At 51.0% G+C, this 21,741-nt stretch overlaps 1 protein-coding gene across 1 annotated transcript; it reads right to left on the minus strand.

Annotated features, from left to right (window-relative positions):
* Nucleotides 1-9,814: 9,814 nt before the first annotated feature.
* SPATA24 (spermatogenesis associated 24) lies at nucleotides 9,815-19,176 on the minus strand. Its single transcript, XM_054036583.1, has 6 exons — nucleotides 19,057-19,176; nucleotides 17,382-17,447; nucleotides 14,855-14,985; nucleotides 13,671-13,741; nucleotides 12,131-12,233; nucleotides 9,815-10,765 (listed from the first exon to the last, which is right to left on the minus strand). Exons 1-6 carry the CDS (start codon nucleotides 19,174-19,176, stop codon nucleotides 10,675-10,677), a joined length of 582 nt encoding a protein of 193 aa, XP_053892558.1. The 3' UTR covers nucleotides 9,815-10,674.
* Between the last annotated feature and the right edge of the window lie 2,565 nt (nucleotides 19,177-21,741).

A 21,741-nucleotide genomic window follows, 5' to 3' on the forward strand; every position in this document is an offset into this window, starting at 1 on the left:
TTATAAATACAAGTATTATCACTACGGATCCTTTGGTTTTCTCTTGCTCCCCCAACCAGTAATGGCCTGACAAAAAGCAGGCACTGGGACTCCCCTCCACCCCACCAAAAAAAGCCAGGCAATAGATATGTTTTGCAGCATGCAAGGACAACAGATGTAGATGCTTTTGGACTAAGTTCTCAAGTTGAGGGCCCTTGCAGACAACACCCTGCTAGGACCCCCCTCTTTTTTTATATGTGGGGGTCTCTGGCTTATTTTGCCTAGGCACTGACAGAAGAAAATCCACAGTTAAAATCAGTTGCACCAGGATCATTTATTTAATGTGGCTTTTCTGCATCGCTCATTTCAGAGATGCCTTTCTCCCCTCGCCCCTCCCCCCGTCCTCTGAAGACAAAACTCTATTCACAAGTGACTGCTAAATTAAGAAGGTTAAAATTACCTTTGGAAGTACTCAGGGTACTGTGGCAAGTAACGTGTGTTCTTGTGAGCATTTCAGTGTCCAGATGCCAAAGGCTTTACCCAGCTCCCCGAACATCAGTACCATAGTGAAATAAAGCTGAGACTGTTAAGAGTACATCTGACACTGACTTAGACAGTCATGTCACAGCAGAGGGATCCAACCACACCATTCCCAAAGTGGGTGCCAAACTTGTCTCAATGCCAAGAATGTATTCTGTCTCTGCAGAGCTTGAAACCAAATCTGCCTTTGGAGCAGACAGCTCCAAGCTCATCCATGTTTAGAAAAAGTTGTGTGAAGAAAGATCTTCTTGATTGGGTTCAAAACACGTGAATCTGCATCTGAACATCAATGAGACTATGCAGAAGTGTCAGCTTCATAGCTATAAAATCAGATGTACTAGACGGGTCTTACTGGAGATTATGATCTGGGTTGTTGTTGTTTGTTAATATAGATCAGCAAAATAACAGCGGCAGGTGCTGATGCATCAGAGCTGTGCCAGATTTAGAAGTAACTGGAGACTCCTGTTCAATTGAGTTCCATAGGGGACTAAATATAACTCTTAGCAATTAAAAAAAGACGTTACTAGAAATAACTGTCAGGGTGATTAACTCTTCTGTATTCAAACAAATTGCAAATTGTTTGCTTTGCTTGGTCACCGGGTTATTTTAGGTGCAGCCTTTGGGGCCTGACCCTCCAGGGTGCTGAAGTCTATGGGAGTTGACGGAGCTCATCAGTTTGAAGCAGGATCTTCAGAATCAGGGCTACATACTCAGCCAACTCTTACTGGAGGGGTCGCCTCCTGCAGTCAATTCCTTTGCCAGAGACATGCCTGGAGCCTGACAGACATGCTAGCCGCAGTGAACTGTATTGTATGGTTGTAGGAAGGGATTTTCAGACATCTGAGCAATTTGGGTTTGAAAATCCCTGTTGTGAAGCATACGTTTGGGGCACCTGGTCCTTATGAGAATGTCCTATAGATTTTAACAAGGAAGGAATTAAGAAGTTTCTATAGAAAGGACTCTCAAACCGACAGAGCTTAATAGCGAATAAGGTCCTTTCCATAGTTTTTTTAAACCGTCCTATAGAATTCTGTAGCAGGGATAGAATTCCCTATTAAAGTCTGTGGGATGGTATGACAAGCACTATAGAAAGTTGATTTTCCTCTATGAAACTCTACAAGAGATGTCCAGAAAGGACAATAAGCTAAAGCAACCAGATCATTATTGACACTATTCTTTTGGTATTTTTCACCCAATCATTATTTTACATCCAAATAGTTGTATTATTTTTTAAGACTAGAGAAACAGATCCTGCAGGAGCTCAATGCACTGAAGGCCTGCAGTGGGTTGGGCCCATGATGCATAATGACAATAGGTTAATAAAGCTAAATGACAGAGCAGCATTATGCCCTTGTCTTGCTCAGCCTAGCAGAGGAGTAAGGCACCTCACAGCTTTGCTCAGCCTACCTGGGTGCAGGGTTTCTGAGACTATGGTGATGAGGGCCATGTAAGCACACGACAGACAGACCGATTGAGCCTGGTGTGGGATGGAACCCCTACCCTCTGCAATTCTCATGGGTGAGGAAGTGTGAGAGGAGAAGCAGAGCCAAAGCTCCCAACCACTCCCCTGAGAGTGGCTGGTCAGACATAATGAGGGAGTAAGCTGCAGCCTAAGGAACCAGGAAGGGAAATGTGCCTCTGAGGGCTGTCTCTGCAGCATAGGACCTCCCTAGGCTGCTCCTGGGGGTAAGGCGTGGTGTCATTTATGAATCTCACCTTGCTCAGGTCTCAGTCTGAAGGTACAATCTAGCCCACAGTAAACCTGCCATAAATAATAAACACCTATTCTGATTGGCCATCAGTCTCCACTCACAAAACAGCCTTGAGCTGCTGGAATCCTTCTGGCTTCGGAGGACACAAGTCAATGAGAGTGTGTGAGCCCATATTACCATCTAGCTTTATCAAAAAGCTGCAGAGCTCTAAACATGGGCGCGCCAGAGCGAGATCTGTAAACCCGGGCTCCAGACGGCAGCCACTTTGAATGCCCCAAACTCACAAAGCCCTCGCTCACTTCTCGAGGTGGTGGGAAGGCGCAGATACACCAAGTGTGGCCAGGGAAACAGAGGAAGCGACTAAGCAGAAGGCATATAAAAGGCCCATAAACCACCCGGGGCAGTGCCACACAAGGATGCATGTACGACTAAACGAGTTGGTCGCAGGATCTGTCCATGCAGCTCAGCCCTTTAAAGATCTCCATTATTCTGGGGGCAGCCTGGGGCAGGCAGCTAAGCATAGACAAACAGAGCCATGCTGGAATCGAAAGAAAAGACAAGCTTGGAGGAAAACCACAGGCCTAAATCCTATTGATCTCTGCTGCATCCTAGTAAAGAAGACACCTTAAAAAGGCAGCTCTGAGTCTGAGTGCCCTGCACACCCGTTTCCTTAGGTTTCTTTCAGAGTCAATTAACAAGGTGTCCTAGGATCTCAGAGCCCCTTGCAAACGTCCAGTAATTTTTGAGAAGGAGGCCAGACCAGCATCAGTAAAACCCCATCCCAGAGCAAGCCCAAATGCCCTTCAGCGCAGGCGGCAAGGCCCATCTGTGCCCTCAGGCTGGGCCGGAGGGGGAGTTTGGGGTCTGCTGAGTCACTGTTGTGCCGAGTGCTCAGGACTTGACATGGTGCCAAAGAAGCTGTGCTGTGTTAAAACCGATGCCCATGCAGCTAGAGGCTGCGATGGACACAGCTGATACTAACTAAACAAGCACATAAAGAAGTGGGCCCGATCCTGCTAAAAGTTGCCTGAGCTTCACTGCGGCGCTGCCTGCACATGGGAGCTCTGCTGCACACATCTCTTTGCAGCATCAGGGACTGTGTTTTTTGCAGCTGCAGGAAATGCAGCACGGAGTGCGTGAGTGACTCGCCCAGGCTCGCAGAGCGAGTCTGGGGCAGAGCCGCGAGCAGAACCCAGGAGTCCTAGCATCCAGTCCTCTGCCCTAACCACTCGATGACACAGGCAGCAAGGAGTCGTGGCGCCAGCCTGCAGGCCTCCTGGGCATGCCAGGTAGAACTGGTGGGCAAACGCTTCCCCCAGTCACACTGATGGAAACGTGGCGTACAGCGTCACATAGGCATTGCCAGCATGGACCAGCCCTGCAGTCCAGCCACTCCACTGCCAGCAGCAGATGCTTCAGAAGAAGGTGCAAGAATCTCCCTAGTGGAAAATTATGGAATAACCTGTCCCTGGGGCAAGTTTTCCCTGACCGTTAGTGCCTGGCTCGTGCTAAAGTCTGGGGCTGAGAGCCTCTAGCAATGCTTTCTGCGATCGTGTGTACCTGTGAATGTCCCCGGCCAAATGACCAGAGAGCGTACCTCTGACAACTAAGGGATGTTGCTGGGGGTGGGGAGCAGGGAGAGGGACTGGCCTCCAGAAGTTCCAGTCACTGACGAGAGGAGGCAATCAGTGCTGGCCAGCGCTGGAACGTCACCGAGGGAGCCGTCTACCTAACGTGTTGTTCAACGTGTATTACACACGAAAAACGGCTAAAAGAACTTTGACATTACAGCGTCCTGCCCTCAGCAATTAGGAAGTTACCCAAGCCTGACCCCTTCTGCTCCTGGCCCCTCCCACCTACACTTGTCCCAGACCCAATCTTCTTCCCAGCCCCTCAGTTTGTAGTCCTAATCCCAGTCTCCCCTTCACCTCTCCCGCCTTGGCTCTGTGTGCCACTCCCAGATACCCTCTGCCTCGGCCCAACCTCCTAATCCGAGGTCCCACCTCAGCTCCATAGCCTGGGTCCCCATCCTACCTCCTTCAGCTCCTCTTCCCAGCCACTCCACTGGCTCTTTTTCCCAGTCTCCCCCCATCCCTCTGGCCCCTTGCCCCAGTCTCACCACCTTTCTTCTCCTCTCTGCCTGGGCACCAGCCAGGGGCATAGACACCAAGGAGATAGGCTCCCAGCTCTCACTTCCAGTCAGGGCTGGCTCCAGGCACCAGCCCACCAAGCATGTGCTTGGGGCAGCACCTGGAGGGGGGCGGCGCGGTGGGGTGCTCTGGCCCGAGAGCAGGGCCACGACTGGGCTCGCCGCCCTCCCCGCGGCGCTCCGGCCACTGGGGAGAGCGGAGCCGCAGCGAGCTCGCTGCCCTCTCCCCAGCTCTCCGGCCAGTCAGGGAGAGCGGGACCCCGGCCGGGCTCGCCACCCTCCCCCCGGCGCTCCGGCTGGTCGGGGAGAGCTGCGGCGGGCTTGCCGCCCTCCCCTCAGCGCTCTGGCCGCCGGGGGCTCGCCGCCCTCCCCCTGGTGCTCTGGCCGCCCGGGAGAGCGGAGAGCCCCGGCCGGGCTCACCACTCTCCCCCCGGTGCTCTGGCCAGATAGTGCCATTGTGAAGTAGCCTCTTGTTCAGCACAAAGGGTGATTTCATGTCACCATCATTGGGGTGGGGAGAGCTAGGAGCCCAAAAGTGCTACTGAAGGTGACCTTTTATAAACAGCCCTAGAAGAGTTAAGAGCTGAGGCAGCATGGCTCTCATAAGCTTTCAAAGTGGATTGATTGCTTTGTTCAATTCCCATTCGCCTCTCCAGGATGAATAACATCACACAGAGTGCAGAGGAAGAATGAACGTGGGAGTGGGACAGATTTGGGCTTGGGACATACAGCCTGTTACATCAAAAGGACCCAGCTGGCTCAGCGCTCAATCCTTGATCCCCAGCGTTTGATTTCTGAACTCAGTGCCAGAAAAAGGGAGAGCATTTTAGAATCTGCACCTTTTCATCGCAAGCTGCTTTGTTCAGCTCTCATGCTGGAGGAACACGAAATACTTGCCCATAAAGATCTCTCCATTGCCCCATCCTTGCTGCATTAGTAGGAGGACAGACCGTCTGTAACTGGGTCAGGTTCTTCTTCTGTAATTATATGTGTGAGCTCATCACAGCTGGCCATCTGTGAGCGCCTGCTTATGTATTAAATAGTCATCAATGTTCCTTTCTCCGGGGTGTTTCAGTAAAGGCTCTCATGACATGTTACAGACATTAATAAAGAAATCCTCACAGTGCTCCAGCAGGTAAGGCAGGGACACGCATGCCACTCAACAGAATCCCCTTTGGAGTGGACGTGATAGTTGTTAACAGCATCCACAACACCACAAAGCAGTTTTAGGAATAATGAGCCAGAACCTCGGCTACGGCATTGCTCCCTTCCTGTCCGTGGCGCTACACAGTTGGAGATTTGGCCCCCCAAAGACTTCAGGTAGCAGACAGGAATTAATCAAGGGGAAAGTTGGCCAGGACACTGTTTGTACAGACCCCCACATCACATAAGCATGTGCTTAAGACCTAAGGCCCAGATCCTCAAAGGTACTGGGGAGCCCAAAGCCCTTTGAGCATGTGGGGCTACATCCTTTTCTGAACTGGGCCTGAAGGGCTGGTCTATGCGGGACATTACTGTGCAGCAAGCCGGGGTGTGACTCTCCAGTGCACCAGCCTGCCGTGCAGTAACATCCCATCCGGAAACTGCTACAGAGCACTGTGCTGTAGACTCACACCCTGGCTTGCTGCAGAGTAACATCCCATGTAGACACGCCAGAGTGCCGCAGGATTGTAGTGAGCACAAGGGACCAGCTTTGGGGTTTATATTTCTTCTGAAGGAAAGCAGCACAGTGTCCTCTACCTCCTGCTGGTGCTTTGGTGACTAAGGGTACGTCCACACTGCAAAGTAAACCCATGCTTGAGCCTGGGTTCAAACCTAATCCCTCTTGAGTCTACACTGCAATTGCACTAATCCAGGGCTCAGACTCAGGGTGCCAGGACCCTGCAGGGCTGGAGGTCCATGCTTGAGTTAAACTGGGACCCAGGGTTCAAGCTCTATTGCTTTGAAGTGTATACACTGCTCCACTTGACGCTGGTCCCAGGAGTCAGCTGGAAGTATCCCACAATTCCATGGGACAATTTCCTCAGTCCTCTCTAGCCCAACAATCAGGGGCGTCTCTAGCTTTTTTGCTACCCCAAGCACAGCAGGCAGGCTGCCTTCGGCGGCATGCCTGCGGGAGATCCCCGGTCCCGCGGATTTGGCGGCATGCCTGCGGGAGGTCCGCCGGTCCCGTGGCTTCGGTGTACTCGCCGCCTAATTGCCACCGAATCTGCAGGACCAGCGGACCTCCCACAGACATGCTGCCGAAGGCTGCCTGACTGCCGCTGTCGCAGGGACCGGCAGGGCACCCCCTGCAGCTTGCCGCCCCAGGCACGCGCTTGGAGCGCTGGTGCCTGGAGCCTCCACTGCCAACAATCTGCAATGCACGTTATTGATAACAAAAGCTCCTTCCCACTCTGTGAATGACAGCTGCTCAGGTCAGCATTAACCCATTTTCTGCTGAGCACTGATCGGCAAGCACACTACAGAGAGCCTCTGGGCTTTGCAATGGAGAGTGAAGCCATCAAACCTTTTGCAAAGGGAGCTGCTTCAAACCACCTGTAACATGCAGGGTGGGCAGTAAAGTTTTCCCACAGTGCATCATGGTCCTAGGACGAGAAAGGCCATATTTTGGGGGGAGAGCAAGAACGGTAGGGACTCTGGGATATGGTTATTTTGACTCCGCTCTGTGCTCTGCAGTGTGGAGGACAAAGCCCTAGATTCGAGCATAGGGTTAAAATACAGTGTAGTTGCTTAAGCCCCGGTTCGCTAAAGTGGATCAACTGACGCGAAGCCCGCTAAGCCTGGGCTCATGTTGCAGTGGAGACATAGGTGAGGGAAGCGCTCTGTGCACTGACTCACCTGCATGGCCAAGCCTGTCTGCTGTGAACTCTGCAGAATGCCCTTTGCAGCCACGTGTGTTAGACTCAGGGCCCTCTGCACGTAGCCTGTCAGAGAAAGAGGGTGACATTATTGGGCTCTAGATACCCCAGGGTAATGCTGGAGTAACATCACTGAAGTCACTTGTGTAAAGGAGTGGCTGTAGCCCAGTGTGTTCATGGGAAATACAACCACAGTGTGGCAGGGCTGTTTGAACACTCGGACTCTCCCAGTTCTGTGCTGCGCGTGTGCAAAGGAACTCAGGCTCAGCCCCCTCAACAGTGGAAAGACCGCTCAGCTGTCCGGTGTTTGGGTCCAATATTGCTTCCATTAATTTGGGTTCAGAGCCCACTGGTTCCACCCCATATGACAAACAGCTGAATTTAGCCCAGACCAGAAACAGTCGATTAGCCTCAGGATTTCTTTATAGGCTGAGCTCTGGCAGAAACTGCAGCGAAGCAGTGTAGGGTATGTCTACACTACAGCAGCAGAACTACAGAGCTGTAGATGTGCCCCGGTAGCGTCATAGCATAAATGCATCCTACATGGACAGATGGGGTTTTTCTGTCAATATAATCTACTTCTCGGAGCGATGGTAGCTCAGCTGCTAGAAGAATTCTTCTCTCAACTTCCTATATCAACAGTGGGGGTGAGCTCGCCCTAACTACATCGCACAAGTTATAACATTTTTCACAGCCTGAGCAATGTAGCTGGGTTGATCTAATTTTCAGCTGTAGACCATTCCTTAAGGCTTATGCCATAGTCCTGTTTGAGATGGGATCAGCAAGGCAAGGCCATGGTATAATAAGAAGCCTCCCTGTGTGGTTAGTCATGTGCTTATCCTAATCGGGCTAGAGTAGGAGGCAGGATGAGGGGGCACTGCCTTAAGAAAGTGCTTTGTCCCATGAGAACTCTGCCCTTGGATACGTGCGTAACCCTCATGGGGCTGGACCTTGCTCTCAGTGAGCCTAGCGCACAGCAAAGGAGTCATTCCGGATTTACAAGCGCTCAGACGCTGCTTCCTCAGTAGGAGATTCACACTTGCCACTGATGGCCAAACTGTCTCCCCCACGGAAATGAGACTGCTCTGGAACTATCACCCATGGGAAAAACAGAAGTAAAATGTCTACTTCCCTCAGCTTTACTTCCCTCAACCATGATCAACTGACCATGTTGCCAACTACCCACTGCACATGACACATCCCTCAGGGGCTCTTCAGCCATCACCTATGGAGCACCCTGGGTTTCATCTTACTTGAGCTACCAGGACTCCAGCGTAGCCCGGTCTGGTACATCAGCAGATGTACTGTCCCTCGACCTCCAAAGTGTCCCACTATAGCTCAAGAGCAGATGGGGCGGGGGGGAAGGGGAGAGAGCTTACAAGCTCCCCGACTATGACTAAGGCAGTAGACGTAAGAGAAAGGGAGACATTTCTCCATGCGTGGCGCCTCTCAGTTTCCTGGGTGTTCACCATTCCCCTCCCCACCCCATCTCCACACTTCAGGGGGGTGTCGCTGCTTGGAGGCGGTGCCCCCTGGCTGTGCCTGGCAGGAGAGCAGGCACCTGCAGGGTGGAGTTTGTCTTTTCCTTGTTCTGCTCTTCTCCCGCTTCACCCATCTCATCACCTCCCACGGCTGCTCCCTCTCTAGCTCACCCCTCCCAGCTCCTCTCAGTTCTTCTCCCCACCTTTCCGCCCCCAGCTGCCCCAAATCAAACAATGCAGGGGCCCCTCTGGCTTCGCCACATTGCTATCCCATGCAGCCTGCCACTCCCTCTCTCGGCTGCTCCTCATACATCCCCTCTAATCCCACGGGCTTCCACAGGGACTGTGGGGCCTAGGGCAGCCAAAAACACAAGGCTCAGGAAAGAGAGGAGCGGGAGGGGAGTTTGGAGAGTTGGGTTTAAAGGGGGGTGAGAAGGAAAAGGAGAGAGCTCCAGGCCAGTGCAGCACAATGGAAAGCATGAGGGTGGCAGGGGACAAAGACACAGCCATGGGAGGCAGGAGCTTAGGGAATGGAGGGTGCAGGGCCCTGAGCGTCATCAAGCTTGATGGTGATGCAGAAGCAACTGGAAGGCTGGGGCGATGGGGGCAGGAGGCTGCTGGGAACTGTGCTTCAGGAGCAATGCAGTGAAAGGCTCACCCAGAGCGTTATGCACCCTTGGCCAAGCCTTTGGGGCTGAATGGATGCAGCCCAGCTTCTCCTGCCCTCCTACCACATACTGTTTTAAAGCAACAGGCACCCCTCCAGCATCTGTCCACTTTAGAGGGGAAACTTTAGGGTGTCTCTCTGCTGGCGGTGGGGGAGGGGGGTCAGAGTCCCATCCTGCCCTCCACCCACTGCATCCTGGGTACCTGCAAGTCTGGGAGCAGGAATGCAGTGCTGAGAGTCCCCATTGAGTCCAATGGGCCAAGAAGGAAATTTACCCGCAGTTCTTGAACCATTGAGGAGTCCCATCCTCCCCGAGAAGGGGCGTGGTGCAGAGATGCCACGTTCAAGACTTCAGCCAGCAAGGGACACACAGGACTGAGCTCAGATCATGAAAGATCAGTAAAGGGGAAGCTGATCTCGAGGTATTTAGTTTAAAACCATTTATTTGAAGTCACTTTGGTCTGTACATGCATCCCGTCACCCTTCTGGGGTCTAACAGTATTTACCAAGCTTTGCGAGATTGTCCCTGCCATTATCTTGGTGGGTACGGGGGGGTCAGACAGGGGAAGCTGTGAGACACAAACAGTACTGGCTAGGAAGGGACAGAACATGGCTAGGCAATGGGAGTATTTCCCTATAAGCCTTCAGCCCACATCAGCAGTGACCAAGGAACAGCCACTATTGCAACCCAGGGCCTGCTCTGAGCAGAGACCCAGCTGAGGTGGTGGCTTTGTGAAGCACACAAATGCTTAGAGGACAAGGGGAAGCCCATCTAATTAATTTCACTTGTACCAGGCTCCAGAGGTGAAAGGCCACCACATTAAACCACACCTGCAGTGGCCTGAGTCTGTAATCTGCACTCAGGTTTGGCCTGGGCACTCACCTGTCATGACAGAGGGGTAGCTGGGCCAAATTTGAGTTAGTGGTGGCACCACAAACCCCACGTGCCAGGTCGCACTGCCTGGAATGGGGAGTTAGGCCTAGCCCCACAGGACAGGAGCCACCAACGAAGGATGAGTGCAGGGTGGGCTCGCTTTCCAACCCCCTCCCTGACCTCTCCCCTGCCACGGGGGCCTCCCCTCTGCACCATGCCAGGAAAAGTATGTTTGTGTAGGCCAGGGCCCACTCATGGGTTAATGTAGCAACCCCTCTACAACCTTCCTGAGATAGTGATAGGATATTGCTATTGGCCTTGTTGGCCACTGCAGTAATGGTGGGCACTACAATCTTTACAGTGGTTGCGTATCGAGGGGATACATGGATTGTAGTGTAATGTTTACTATAGTCACTTTAAACCCTTCTTCTGTTTCTTTTCCAGCATTTGCGCTATGTAACTTTCCTGTTGTTTCTGTATTTTTAAGTCTGACACTTGAGTCCTGAAGGAAAAAAAAAAAAAAAATCATCAGAAAGTTGCACTGGCAAGCGTCACGCTGCTAATTTATCACCAATTCTCCTGGTTGCTTCCTGGGCAGGTTAATCAGGGATCTTCTAAGCAATTACTAAGGAAATGGCCGCATTAATAAGGAAGCTTTGGTAACCCAGAGCTAAAGGCTGCCCCGGTGGTAGCACTCAGGAGTTTTTTTCCACTCTGTAGCCAGGTGTGTTAGCAAACGAGGGTTACACTGATTTCACTCCTTGGCATTAGCAACATAATTCTCCTGTTCCTGGCAACCAGTGTGAGGTTGGTAAATCAGACTCCAGGTGTGAAAGGTGCAGGGAAGACCCATTGCTCAGCCAAGAGGTGGCTCAGGCCTGGTACACGCTTAAAAGTTATGTCTGCATTGCTACATTGTCCAGGGGTGTGAAAAACCCACCCCCCGAGCGACACAGCTATGCTGACAAAACCCCCAGTGTGGACACAGCTGCATTGGTGGAAGAGGCTTCTGTTGATGTAGCCAACATCATTCGGGAAGGTGGTGTTCCTACACCAACAGAAACCCTGTGTGCAGATGTAGGTTGTGTCTAGGCTAGGGGGGTGACGCCAGCATGGGCCCCATGCTGTAGATACAGCCGAAGAAGAATTTAGTGCTTTTTATTAGAGAGAATTTCATGCAGATGAAAGGTGCAAGGCCGGCAGCCACAGAGAGGGTTCATTCTCCATTTATCCACAGAGCAGGTACAACACTAGCACAGAATGCAAACATCCCCCGATTAATATGCCTACCCCCTGATCTGGAGGGACAGTCCAGAGGGGAAGTCTCCATGGACAACTCAGTCCTTGGCTGCTCTACTGAGACAGCTAGCAATGGGGCCGATTAATGGGTTTCATAATGGAGACACCCATTCCCAGCCACTGGGATCCGCCTGCGTGACAGATGCCTTGGCCCTTGTGCCATGCTGCCCTGGTTGCAATCAGCAGAGGCACTTGAGTTAGTTCTCTCTCACTTTACACATTGGGGGTTGGCAGGATGTTTTCTGTGAGGAGCCCTCAACTTTGGAACCTACTCCCCTCCCACCTGCTCTGAAACAGCACCGGCCTGCTGACCTTCCAGGCATGCTGCAAGAGCTGGAAGGGGACTGACAGAGGCAAAGGGTCAGTGTGGAGGCAGATGGCTTGTAGTTGGAGTGAATTTAATGTGATTACTTTTGAAGTGACATCAAAGGCAGCTAGAGAGCCAGATGGGTAGCTTGTTAAAACACTGAAACAGACAAAATAGACCCCGTATTCTCACTGAGGTCAGCGTCAAACTCCCACTGGCTGCAGCGTGAGGCCGATAACCATCTAAAGAGGTAATACTCACTTGAGTGTTTGCTTCTGCTTGGTGATGAACTGCTGCAGCTCCTTAATTTCATTCTCTTTGTCATTCAGAAGATCCTCCTGTTTCATAATATGGCTCTCGATTTCTACCGAAAAAAAAAAAAAAAAATGTGGAGGGGGGAGTTGAGGCTTAAAACTCACTTGAGATGCAGCTAATCTTTGGTGCATTTCTATTCCCTCTGGTGTCAACATGGCAGCTGGATTTTTTTTTGGCCTTTGTTTTAAGGATTTCTTATAGTATCAGCTACAAACAAGGATACTGAAAACGTGGGGAAAATGTTCCAACACCCCCCAAAATGGAGATTAGCTCTGCAGCAGGTGCTGTTGAAATGCTGACAACAGTGACATTTGGCTACAGTCAGTTCTGGATTGGTTTCACATTATTGTGCATCTGATCATAAACACAAACGGTCTGCAATGCCGGCATGAGTCCTAACCGGGGCAGCTGAGGTGAGAGGACAGCTTGTTAAACAGAAATACACCAAAAATAAAGGTTCTTGGGTCTAGCCCCTTCCATCTGAAGACTTCAGGACGCTGCACGGATGCCTGCAGGCTTCACAACACCCCTGTGAGGCAGGTATGTATCACTAGCAATATAGTACACCTAGAAATATTGAGGCACAGAGCGGTTAAAGGGCTAATCCTGTGAAATGTGGAGTACTCCCTGAATGCCCTCAGCTCCCATTGCCTTCAGCTGAAGGCACTGGGCAGGAGACGTCTGGCACATCCCAGGATCAGCCCCAAGTGACTTGCCTGATCACATGCTATATCTGTGGCAGAGATAGGCCCAGATCCCCCTATGCCTTCATCTCCAAGTCGTGCTTCCTGAAGCTAAACAGTAAGGTGTTTTCATTACAGATGAGGGGAAGAGACTGAGTGGAACAAAGCGTTGCCCTGTTAAATGTTTTACTGCTCAAGCCCTGGATTGGGCCACGCATGACTGATTGCCTGGCCTGGGATTTCAGCCTAATGCCTTGGGAGCATCTTAACCTGATCTGGGAGGAAAACCTGATCAAAAAAAGAAGTGGGTAGATATTTAAAATGTGCCGTCTGCTTGTGGAGAAAGCCAGCTCTCCTTAGCAGTCAAGTAGGCCCACTCCGAGCCTTTGCTCAATGACTCAGAGAAGCACGATTCCCTCTCTGCTCCTCCCTTTCTCCAGGAGAGGCCCCTATCTGCACCAGGCCTTTCCCAGCTGCAGAGTCCTTCCCTCCTGCACCAGCTCAGCTGATATACTAATGGGAGTGTGGAACCACGCCTCCACCAACTCCCTGCACTGCTTCATGCCCACCCACGTACGTGCCCGGGAATAGTGACTGCATGGATCGTGCTCCCCCATCCCCTGCACCTGGATCTACGGTCCAGAGAGACCCAGTGGCGGGTGGCATGTGTGTCTGCTGTCTTGGTGGGAGTACGATATTAAGTCACATCACACTTCCTAATTAAAGTAAATCCTGGTTACTGGCGTTTTGTTTCTAAGCTGGTAGAGCAATGCATAACAGACTTCAGCCTCTAGTAAACTTACCATTGCATTTGCTTATTAGCTTGTCTTTTTTGGTGGATTCTCTTAGCGCTTTGCTCTTAACGTTGGAAAGTCTATAATAGAAGCAACAAAAATAAAGGCAAGTGACGTGAGTGTCAGTGTAATTTTAAATGCTGAAGAACCTTCCCATTTGCAAGGGCTGATCTTCCTTCTGCACCCACATGGCCATGCAACCCCCTTAGGCAGCTCTGAACATTTCAGCCACCATGGCATTTGGAGATCTCATTCCCTGATGTGCACTCGCATGGCAGCTAGTCTGCTTAGCCTCTGTTTGCCAGACGCTGGGAATGGGTGACAGGGGATGGATCACCTGATGATACCTGTTCTGTTCATTCCCTCTGAAGCACCTGGCATTGGCCACTGTCGGAAGACAGGATACTGGGCTAGATGGACCTTTGGTCTGACCCAGTGTGGCCGTTCTTATGTACTCAGGCATCCAAATGACACTGATTGGGACTACATATTTAAGCCCCGATCCAGGAAAAGTGATCCACTTGGGCAGGCCTGTAAGACCAGGCAAAGGTCCAGAGGCTTCAAAATGATCCCTACACACAAATCACTTTACAGGGCAGGGGCCTTAGGCAGAAGTGCCCTTTAAAAAACGCTGCTGAACCTCTCCCATCACAAAGCAATACATTTTAGAGGCAACCTAAAGAGCCTTATCTTCCAAACCCTAAATTCCAGGCCTCACATTGCTGAACTTGGCTCCAAATTCATCAAAGCATTTAATCGTGAGCTTAAAATTAAGCACATGCTTAAGTCCCATTTACGTCAACTGAATTTAAATACATAGTTAAATATAGTCAACAAGGGAGTTTGTTGTGATGAAGCTGACTTTATTACTTGTATTATTGTAACGGCCAGTTGCCCCAGTCACTGTCCAGGGAGGGCCCCATTGTGCTAGGGGCTGTACAATCAGAACAAAAAATGATTGCTATGGTTGGTAATAACTTTTGGCTCCAATTCAGCAAAGCAGTTTAGTACGTGCTTAACTATTTTCCGATCTCTAATTCTATTAAATTCAGGTAAACACACTTTGCTCCCACGTGAGAACGGAGTCCCTAATTAAGTACAACGCTGTCATACCCAGCTTGGTTACTAACGAGACAAAATACTTGCTGCCTGTTTTCAAATATTAAAACACAAATTCCCCCTCCCCAACTTACGCTTTTTCAAAGACTTGTTTCTCTCTTTCAAGCTGCTTGGACAAAACCTCAATCTCCCCGAGCGCAAACTGCAGCTTCTCAGCTTCCTTGGCAAGCAGGGTTTTGGTCTTTGAGTGCTCTTCCTCTTCTTTCTGTAATACACACAGCGTCCCTATGTTCTCTGCCAGCCCCAGACCAAGCCAGAGTGTAAATCACAGACTTATAGAACTGTGGGGCTTGAGAGGTCAAGTCAAGCCCCCTGCGCTGAGGCAGGACCGAGTAAACCTAGGCCAGCCCTGACAGGTGTCTATCCAACCTGTTCTTAAAAACCTCCAATGAGGGGGATCCCTTGGAAGCCTGTTCCAGAGCTTAACTACCCTTGAGTTAACCCTTAACTACCCTTAAAGTTTTTCCTAATAACTAACCTAAATCTCCCTTGATGCAGATTAAGCCCATTACTTCTTGTCCTAACTTCAGTGGACATGGAGAACCATTGATCCCTGTCCTCTTTCTAACAGCCCTTAGGATATTTGAAGACTATTATCAGGTCCCCCCTCAAAATCTAACGTATGTTGATCATTTACAGTTCCAGAGACGTTTCACTTCAGAAGTTGCCAAAGCACTTTACGACCAGTCTAATCATTTTGCCCACTAATGAAAGGCAGCCATGGCTAGGATGGAAGGTGGTAGCTGATTAACAGTGCACAGCAAAATTACAAAGCAAGTTAGGACAGGATGTGTTTAAAAAAAAAAAAATGACTATAGCCCGTTGAAACTGCAAGGGAGTTGAAGGAGGCAGAATGCAAATCCCTACAATGGCCAGGCCACCGGCGCGAACACCCAAACTCTAAGGAAACGTGTCACTGGATCTTTAATGATCACAAGTGGACAAGTCCACCATTTTGTCTTCTCCAAAAGACAAAACCTTTGGCAGGACAGTGCCCCTAGCATCACTAAGGAATATTAATTCAATATCTACTCAGAGAGATGAGTGCCACTTACTGAATTATCCAGCCACACAATTCTTTAAATGTAAATAGTGAAAGATCTTGACTGGCCAATTTCATCCTTCTGCTTACAAGCTCTTAAGTAATCAGGGCGTTTATTAGTTACATCTTTCCTGGTGAACTTCAATCAAAGGATGGAAAATCCATTAATTACACAATATATGAGGGCTACCTCACTAGCTAAGGACCCGGGTGTCCCACTCCACTTGCTCCTACCATACACAACTTACCATTCAGGCTAAGAGGCTCTCAAACACGCTAACAACTGAACATGTTTTTTCCATTGTTAGCTCAGTGATGGAGAGGATCTATCTGGCTCCCACTCATCCATGACATCTAAGCATGCACTCTGCTGTGATCTCCCAGTTACCCTTGGAAGAGGCCAACATGTCGCAGATTTTTTGGTATATTTGATACTTTGGAAGAGTGCATTTAGAATTGACTATTATTTTATATCTATTGGAATTGAAATTTTTTTTTAAAATGAAGTAAATGGATTTGTCATTTTAATCACCTTTAAGCAACATCCTAAGCTTCATCTTCAACCAGGCATCACATAACAGATCAACTGCTCACAGCTCCAAAGTAAACAGGGCTATTTTCTGTTCTGTTTTTCACAGGTTCTTATACGGCACTCCTCATGGTAGCATCTGAGCACTATCCAGTAGTAGTAATGCACAGCTCACATGTTTTGTTTGCTCTCTCATCCTTGCCCACTGGGAGAGTTTTTTCTTTTTTTAAAATATACCTGTTGCTATGTATTTATATTAAAGAAGGCAAGGTCAAAGAAATGAGCCTTGCACTTAGAATGGAAGGTGGTGAGGTTTGTGATAGTTCTTAGTTCTTGAGGGGAAGAAGGGGGGTCATTGACCAGCTCCCAAGCACTTCCACTGGCTGAACAGATGTGTCTCCTCTTCCCCCCCCCGCCCCCAATCCATGCTCCATGGGCCTCCTAGTACCTTTACCCTGTATAACTTCAGGAGCCACAAAAAGTTAAAATGTCAAACATCTAAGCAAGCTCCAGGGCACTGACCTGGTTCTTTAGACAGCTCACCACATACGGCTCAAGCAAGTACAGCACCACTGAAAACAAAATAGCTAGACACACAGATTTAAAAAGAGAGGAAAAGGGGTGGGGGTGGTAGAGAGAATACACACCCAGAGAAGACTAGTTAGTGGTACTAAGACAGTCTTTTTATTCTGTTTGTGCCACATGTAGCCCCATGGAATCTTAGTCCGCTGACAATTAATACTCCTTTCCATTAGCTTCACTCTCTTCGGTGTCTAATTAATGCAGTACTCAGTAATTTTTTTTTAGAACTGCTAAGCTGCATCAAGACTACCCTTGAGTCCAAATGCAGCTCTCCTATCTTTGAATAAACACTGCAAGGCTAATTTCAATCTGTTTGGCCTAGTTTCCAATAGAAATGGAAATCGTTACATTATTCACTGAGGCCTTCACTAGGATTGGAGCACCATGGTACCAGATGCTGTTCAAAATGTACAAAGATGTAAGTCCCTACCCCCAAGAGGTTACTTACCTCCAACTTCTTCAAAACAGCCTCATAATCCTCCTTATGTACAAAATTCTCCTCCTGTATTGCTATCTGCAAAAGGAATTTGAAGTTTAATAAATCAGTTACATGCACAGATGGAGCTTCAACGTAGTATGGTAGACCTCCAAGAGTGACTAGTGATTTTGAGTGCCCAACTTCACACCCTTCAAAGAAGGCTGCCTTTCCAAGGGCAAATGCTCAGCATTTTCTGATCATCAGCCCGTTCTTAGGTGTCTCACCCAAGGACAGACACACCCAATTGCTCATTTTTTTTAAAGGCCTGGCCTAAAATCCAAGTGTGGTACAATGACCCTGCTGCCAGCAGCTAGCAGGTCACTGGGGCAGAGGTGTCTCAAGAAGAATTTACTATTTTGAACACAAACAAAACTAGGGGAAAGGTGCCTTGCATGCCCATGAAAACAGCACTGGCACATGCAACACAAACACACCTACTCACAGGCAAATGCCAGAGCGCCAGGGAGGGGGGGACCAATGAGCACATGCACCCAATTGCTCAGACCCCAATCCCCTGCATCTGGGGCAGCCCACAGCATAGCCCAGGGTAGGGTAACCTAGGGTTACCATATTTTGTGCCTCCAAATGGAGGACACTCCACGGGCCCCGGCCCCGCCCCCAGCCCCGCCCACTCCCCAAAGTCTCCGCCCCCTCCCCTGCTTCCCGCGAACATTTGATTCGCGGAAGCCTGAAGCAGGTAAGGGGGGTGTGTGTGGGGGGAGGAGGCGCGGCCCAGGCTGGCCCCCCCGGCGGCTCCAGCCTGGGTCGGCTCGGGCCCTGCGGCCCAGCGCACCCCCCCAGCTATCCCGGACTGGCTCCCGGCCCCGCGGCCCAGCGCACCCCCCGGCGGCCCGGCCCCGCAACCCCGGACCGGCTCCCGGCTCCGCGACCCCGCGCACACCCCCCCCCGGCTCCCCGCCCGGCCCCGCGGCCCGGCGCACCCCCCCGCTACCCCGGACCGGCTCCCCGCCCGGCCCCGCGCACCCTCCCGCTACCCCGGACCGGCTCCCCGCCCGGCCCCGCGCACCCCCCCGCTACCCCGGACCGGCCCGCGGCCCCGCGCACCCCCGGCTCCCCGCCCGGCCCCGCAGCCCGGCGCACCCCCCCCGCTACCCCGGACCGGCTCCCCGCCCGGCCCCGCGCACCCCCCTGCTCCCCGCCCGGCCCCGCAGCCCAGCGCACCCCCCGCTACCCCGGCCCGGCACCGCGCCCGGCCCGGCACCATGCCCCCGGCCCGGCCCCGCACCGGCCCCGGCCGAGCCCTCCATCCCTCCCTCCCGATTTTCCCGGACATGCCCGGCTTTTGGGGATTTCCCCCCGGACGGGGATTTGAACCCCCAAAAGCCGGACATGTCCGGGAAAATCCGGACGTATGGTAACCCTAGGATAGCAAGGGTGAAAAATCAGGACGGGAGTGTGTGTGTGTGGGGGGGTAATAAGAGTCTTTATAAGAAAAAGCCCCAAATATTGGGACAATGGTCACCCTAGCCGGGGGGGGGCGCCCTAGTGCGGGGCCTCAGGAAGCCTCTGGGACAAAGAGCCCCAAGCACCGGGTGAGGTGGCGGGGCCTCTACATGGCCCCACCCACCAACGCTCCAAGCCCCGCCCATAGGCCCCCGCCGGAGCGCTGCACTGACGCCCGCACCCGGAGCCGCAGCCGCTCTATTAGCGCCTCCTGGGTCGCGACGAGGTCCCGCAGCTGCCGGAAGGCCAGAGCCTCGGTACCCGGCCGCCCCCACTCCGGCTCCCCCGGCCCCGCCGCCATCTCCGCGCTCCCCCCGCCGTTGGAAATGGCCGCCGCTTCCCCCGTGGCCAATCACAACCCAGCTCCCTCACCGCCCCCAGCAACGGGGCCAGCGAGGCACCGCCCGCTGGCAACCGGGCGGGGGACACGCCCACTCCTTAACGGCCACTCAGGGGCATGTCTACACAGGCAGAAACAACAAGGAGTCTGGTGGCACCTTACACAGGCAGGAAAAACCCGTGGCTGGCCCTGGCCGCTGATTCCGCCTAAGGGGCTGCTTAATTGCACTGTAGCCATTCGGGCTGGGGCTGGTGTTGGGGCTCTGCGAGGGGAGAGGGTCCCAGAGCTGGGGCTGCAGGCTGAGCCAGAACATCTAGGCTGCAATTAAACAGCCCCTTGGCCAGAGTCAGGTGGCATGGGCCAGCCCGGAGTGTCTAATTGCAGTGTAGACATACACAGAGGGAAACACAAAGGGGGTGGGGAGCGGACAGGGAGAGGGAGAAGAGGAGTTTGAAGGGAGAACGGGAAGCTGAGCGGCCTGACCCATAACCCCAGGCGCTGGGCGGCCCCAGCCTTGATGTGGGACCTGGGCACTGGTGACTAAGACAGATGGGAAAGGGAAGAGTCTCTATCCAGTGGAACAGCATCACTGGGCCTTTGGGAATTGGCTACTGGGGGAGAGGGCAGGGGCACAGCTTGGGGTAGCATGGGCAAGGCGGCAAAAGGCCTGCAGGACAGGCTGGGTGAGGAGTGCCCAGGGCAGCAGGGAAGGGAGGCCATGATGAGCCAGAGAGGCCAGCACAGTGTCAGCTGCAGGGGCCTGCAAGCCAGAGGAGTAAACATTCCTGCTAGGCAGCCAGCTCTGGGATCACTGACTCTGTAAGTAGGGGAAGCCTGGGCAGGAAGAGAGCAAGTCAACCCTAGACATGTTGGGCCTAAAACCCATTTACACCTGTCAGTCCATTCTATGCAGATACACCTTCCTTACACCTGTGTAAAGCAAAAGGAACATCAGATTCATGGAGCTGACACTGGAGACATCAGACAGGTTTAGATGTGGAACTGAATGGAGGATAAAAGGTTATCTGCCTAGATTATAAATTCTTTGGGGCAGGGATCATCATGTCTGGATTTGTACAGCACCTAGCACAATAGGGTTCTGGTCTGTGACTAGGGCTCAGAGGTGCTACAGCAACACAAATAATAATTAATGCCAATACCTAAAGGTAGTGGGAAAGGTGCTTCTCTTCTGGCTGTCACACAAAATTACCAGTCTACCAAAAGCACAGCGATAGCTCTGGCTTTGTTAATGGAAGTGTTGGGTTTTGTTTCTGATGATGGTTAAAGGCACTGTGGCCATAGGAAAGCACCTTCAAAAAGGTGGATCTTACATTTCACCTAAACAGGCAGTTTTGGGCTTAGTAAACCATGGGGAAATTGTTAAAATGTCATAGACAAGGCCCCTCCCTGTGGTTTCTTCTTACAATAGGCAGGGCTCTGCTGCTAATAATATTGTGGTCTGAGACCTGGTCAAATAGTAGCCATTGCTGTATAGATGACAGCTGAAACCATAGCAAGAGATGAGATCATATGCAGGGGCTTTATCTATACAAGACTTGAGCAATTCTCCCACTGCTGGTGCAGAATCAGCACTAGCACTGACTGGGTCAGGTGTTCTAACTACTGGTCTGAGCAGGAAATATAGGAGAGGAGCTAGGGAACACTGGTGTAACTCTGGAAAGATATGTTAAAGGAGCAGTTAGAAAGCAATGAGAATCTTACAGCAATAAGGTGACACAAAAGAATGTAGGTTTCATCTTCTAAATAGTTGTCACTCTGCTTAAAGCATGTTTCCTTCCTATGTTTCTCCAAAACTCCAGCCCCTTCCACCCAGCTGCATTAATAGCACTGATTCTGTTAAGGAAATGAAGTTATATGGTGTCTGTTTCTTCTGAGAATCATTCTCCTTGTTTTTTCAGTAGTGACCCACTGGGAATGAGTCCAAGTTCTATGCAAAATGCAGTTGCACTGGCATTGATTTACTGGTGTTAAATATATTTTTGATCTGTAGCTGGGCTGTACACAATGGATAACCTCTGTCAACTGCTGATTAACAGGACTATTAAAAGCAAATGGTTTACATTTATGACCTTTGATGCCAAAGCACTATACAATGAAGTATTGGGGTACAGATCAGAAGCCAGACAGGACATTTCACATGACAGGGAGTAGGCAATTTTGCTAAGGAGCATGGTGCAGTCAGCTACTTTGATCATGTGTGATAGGAGAGAGAGCAAGTAGGAATTCATTTAAAAAGGTACCTTCTGAAAGCTTCCCCTACATAGTAAACTTTAAGATACTCAATTTATCAATATTGGAAGGCTTAAGGGACAAGTCAGTCCTTTGGGATTTAAGCATCTGGCTGTATGGGGGTTTAGGAACTTCCTCATGTGAGGCTTGTTTCTGGCTGATGTACTTGAGTCTGCTAATGTTAACAGTTACTGTGTGAGTGTGATAGTTAACTGTGAAATATTTCTCAAAGATTTTGGAAGAGGGAACAGATCAAATATCTTTATAGAAAGGCTA

Source organism: Malaclemys terrapin, chromosome 8 (assembly GCF_027887155.1).
Source record: "Malaclemys terrapin pileata isolate rMalTer1 chromosome 8, rMalTer1.hap1, whole genome shotgun sequence".
NCBI lineage: Eukaryota > Metazoa > Chordata > Testudines > Emydidae > Malaclemys > Malaclemys terrapin.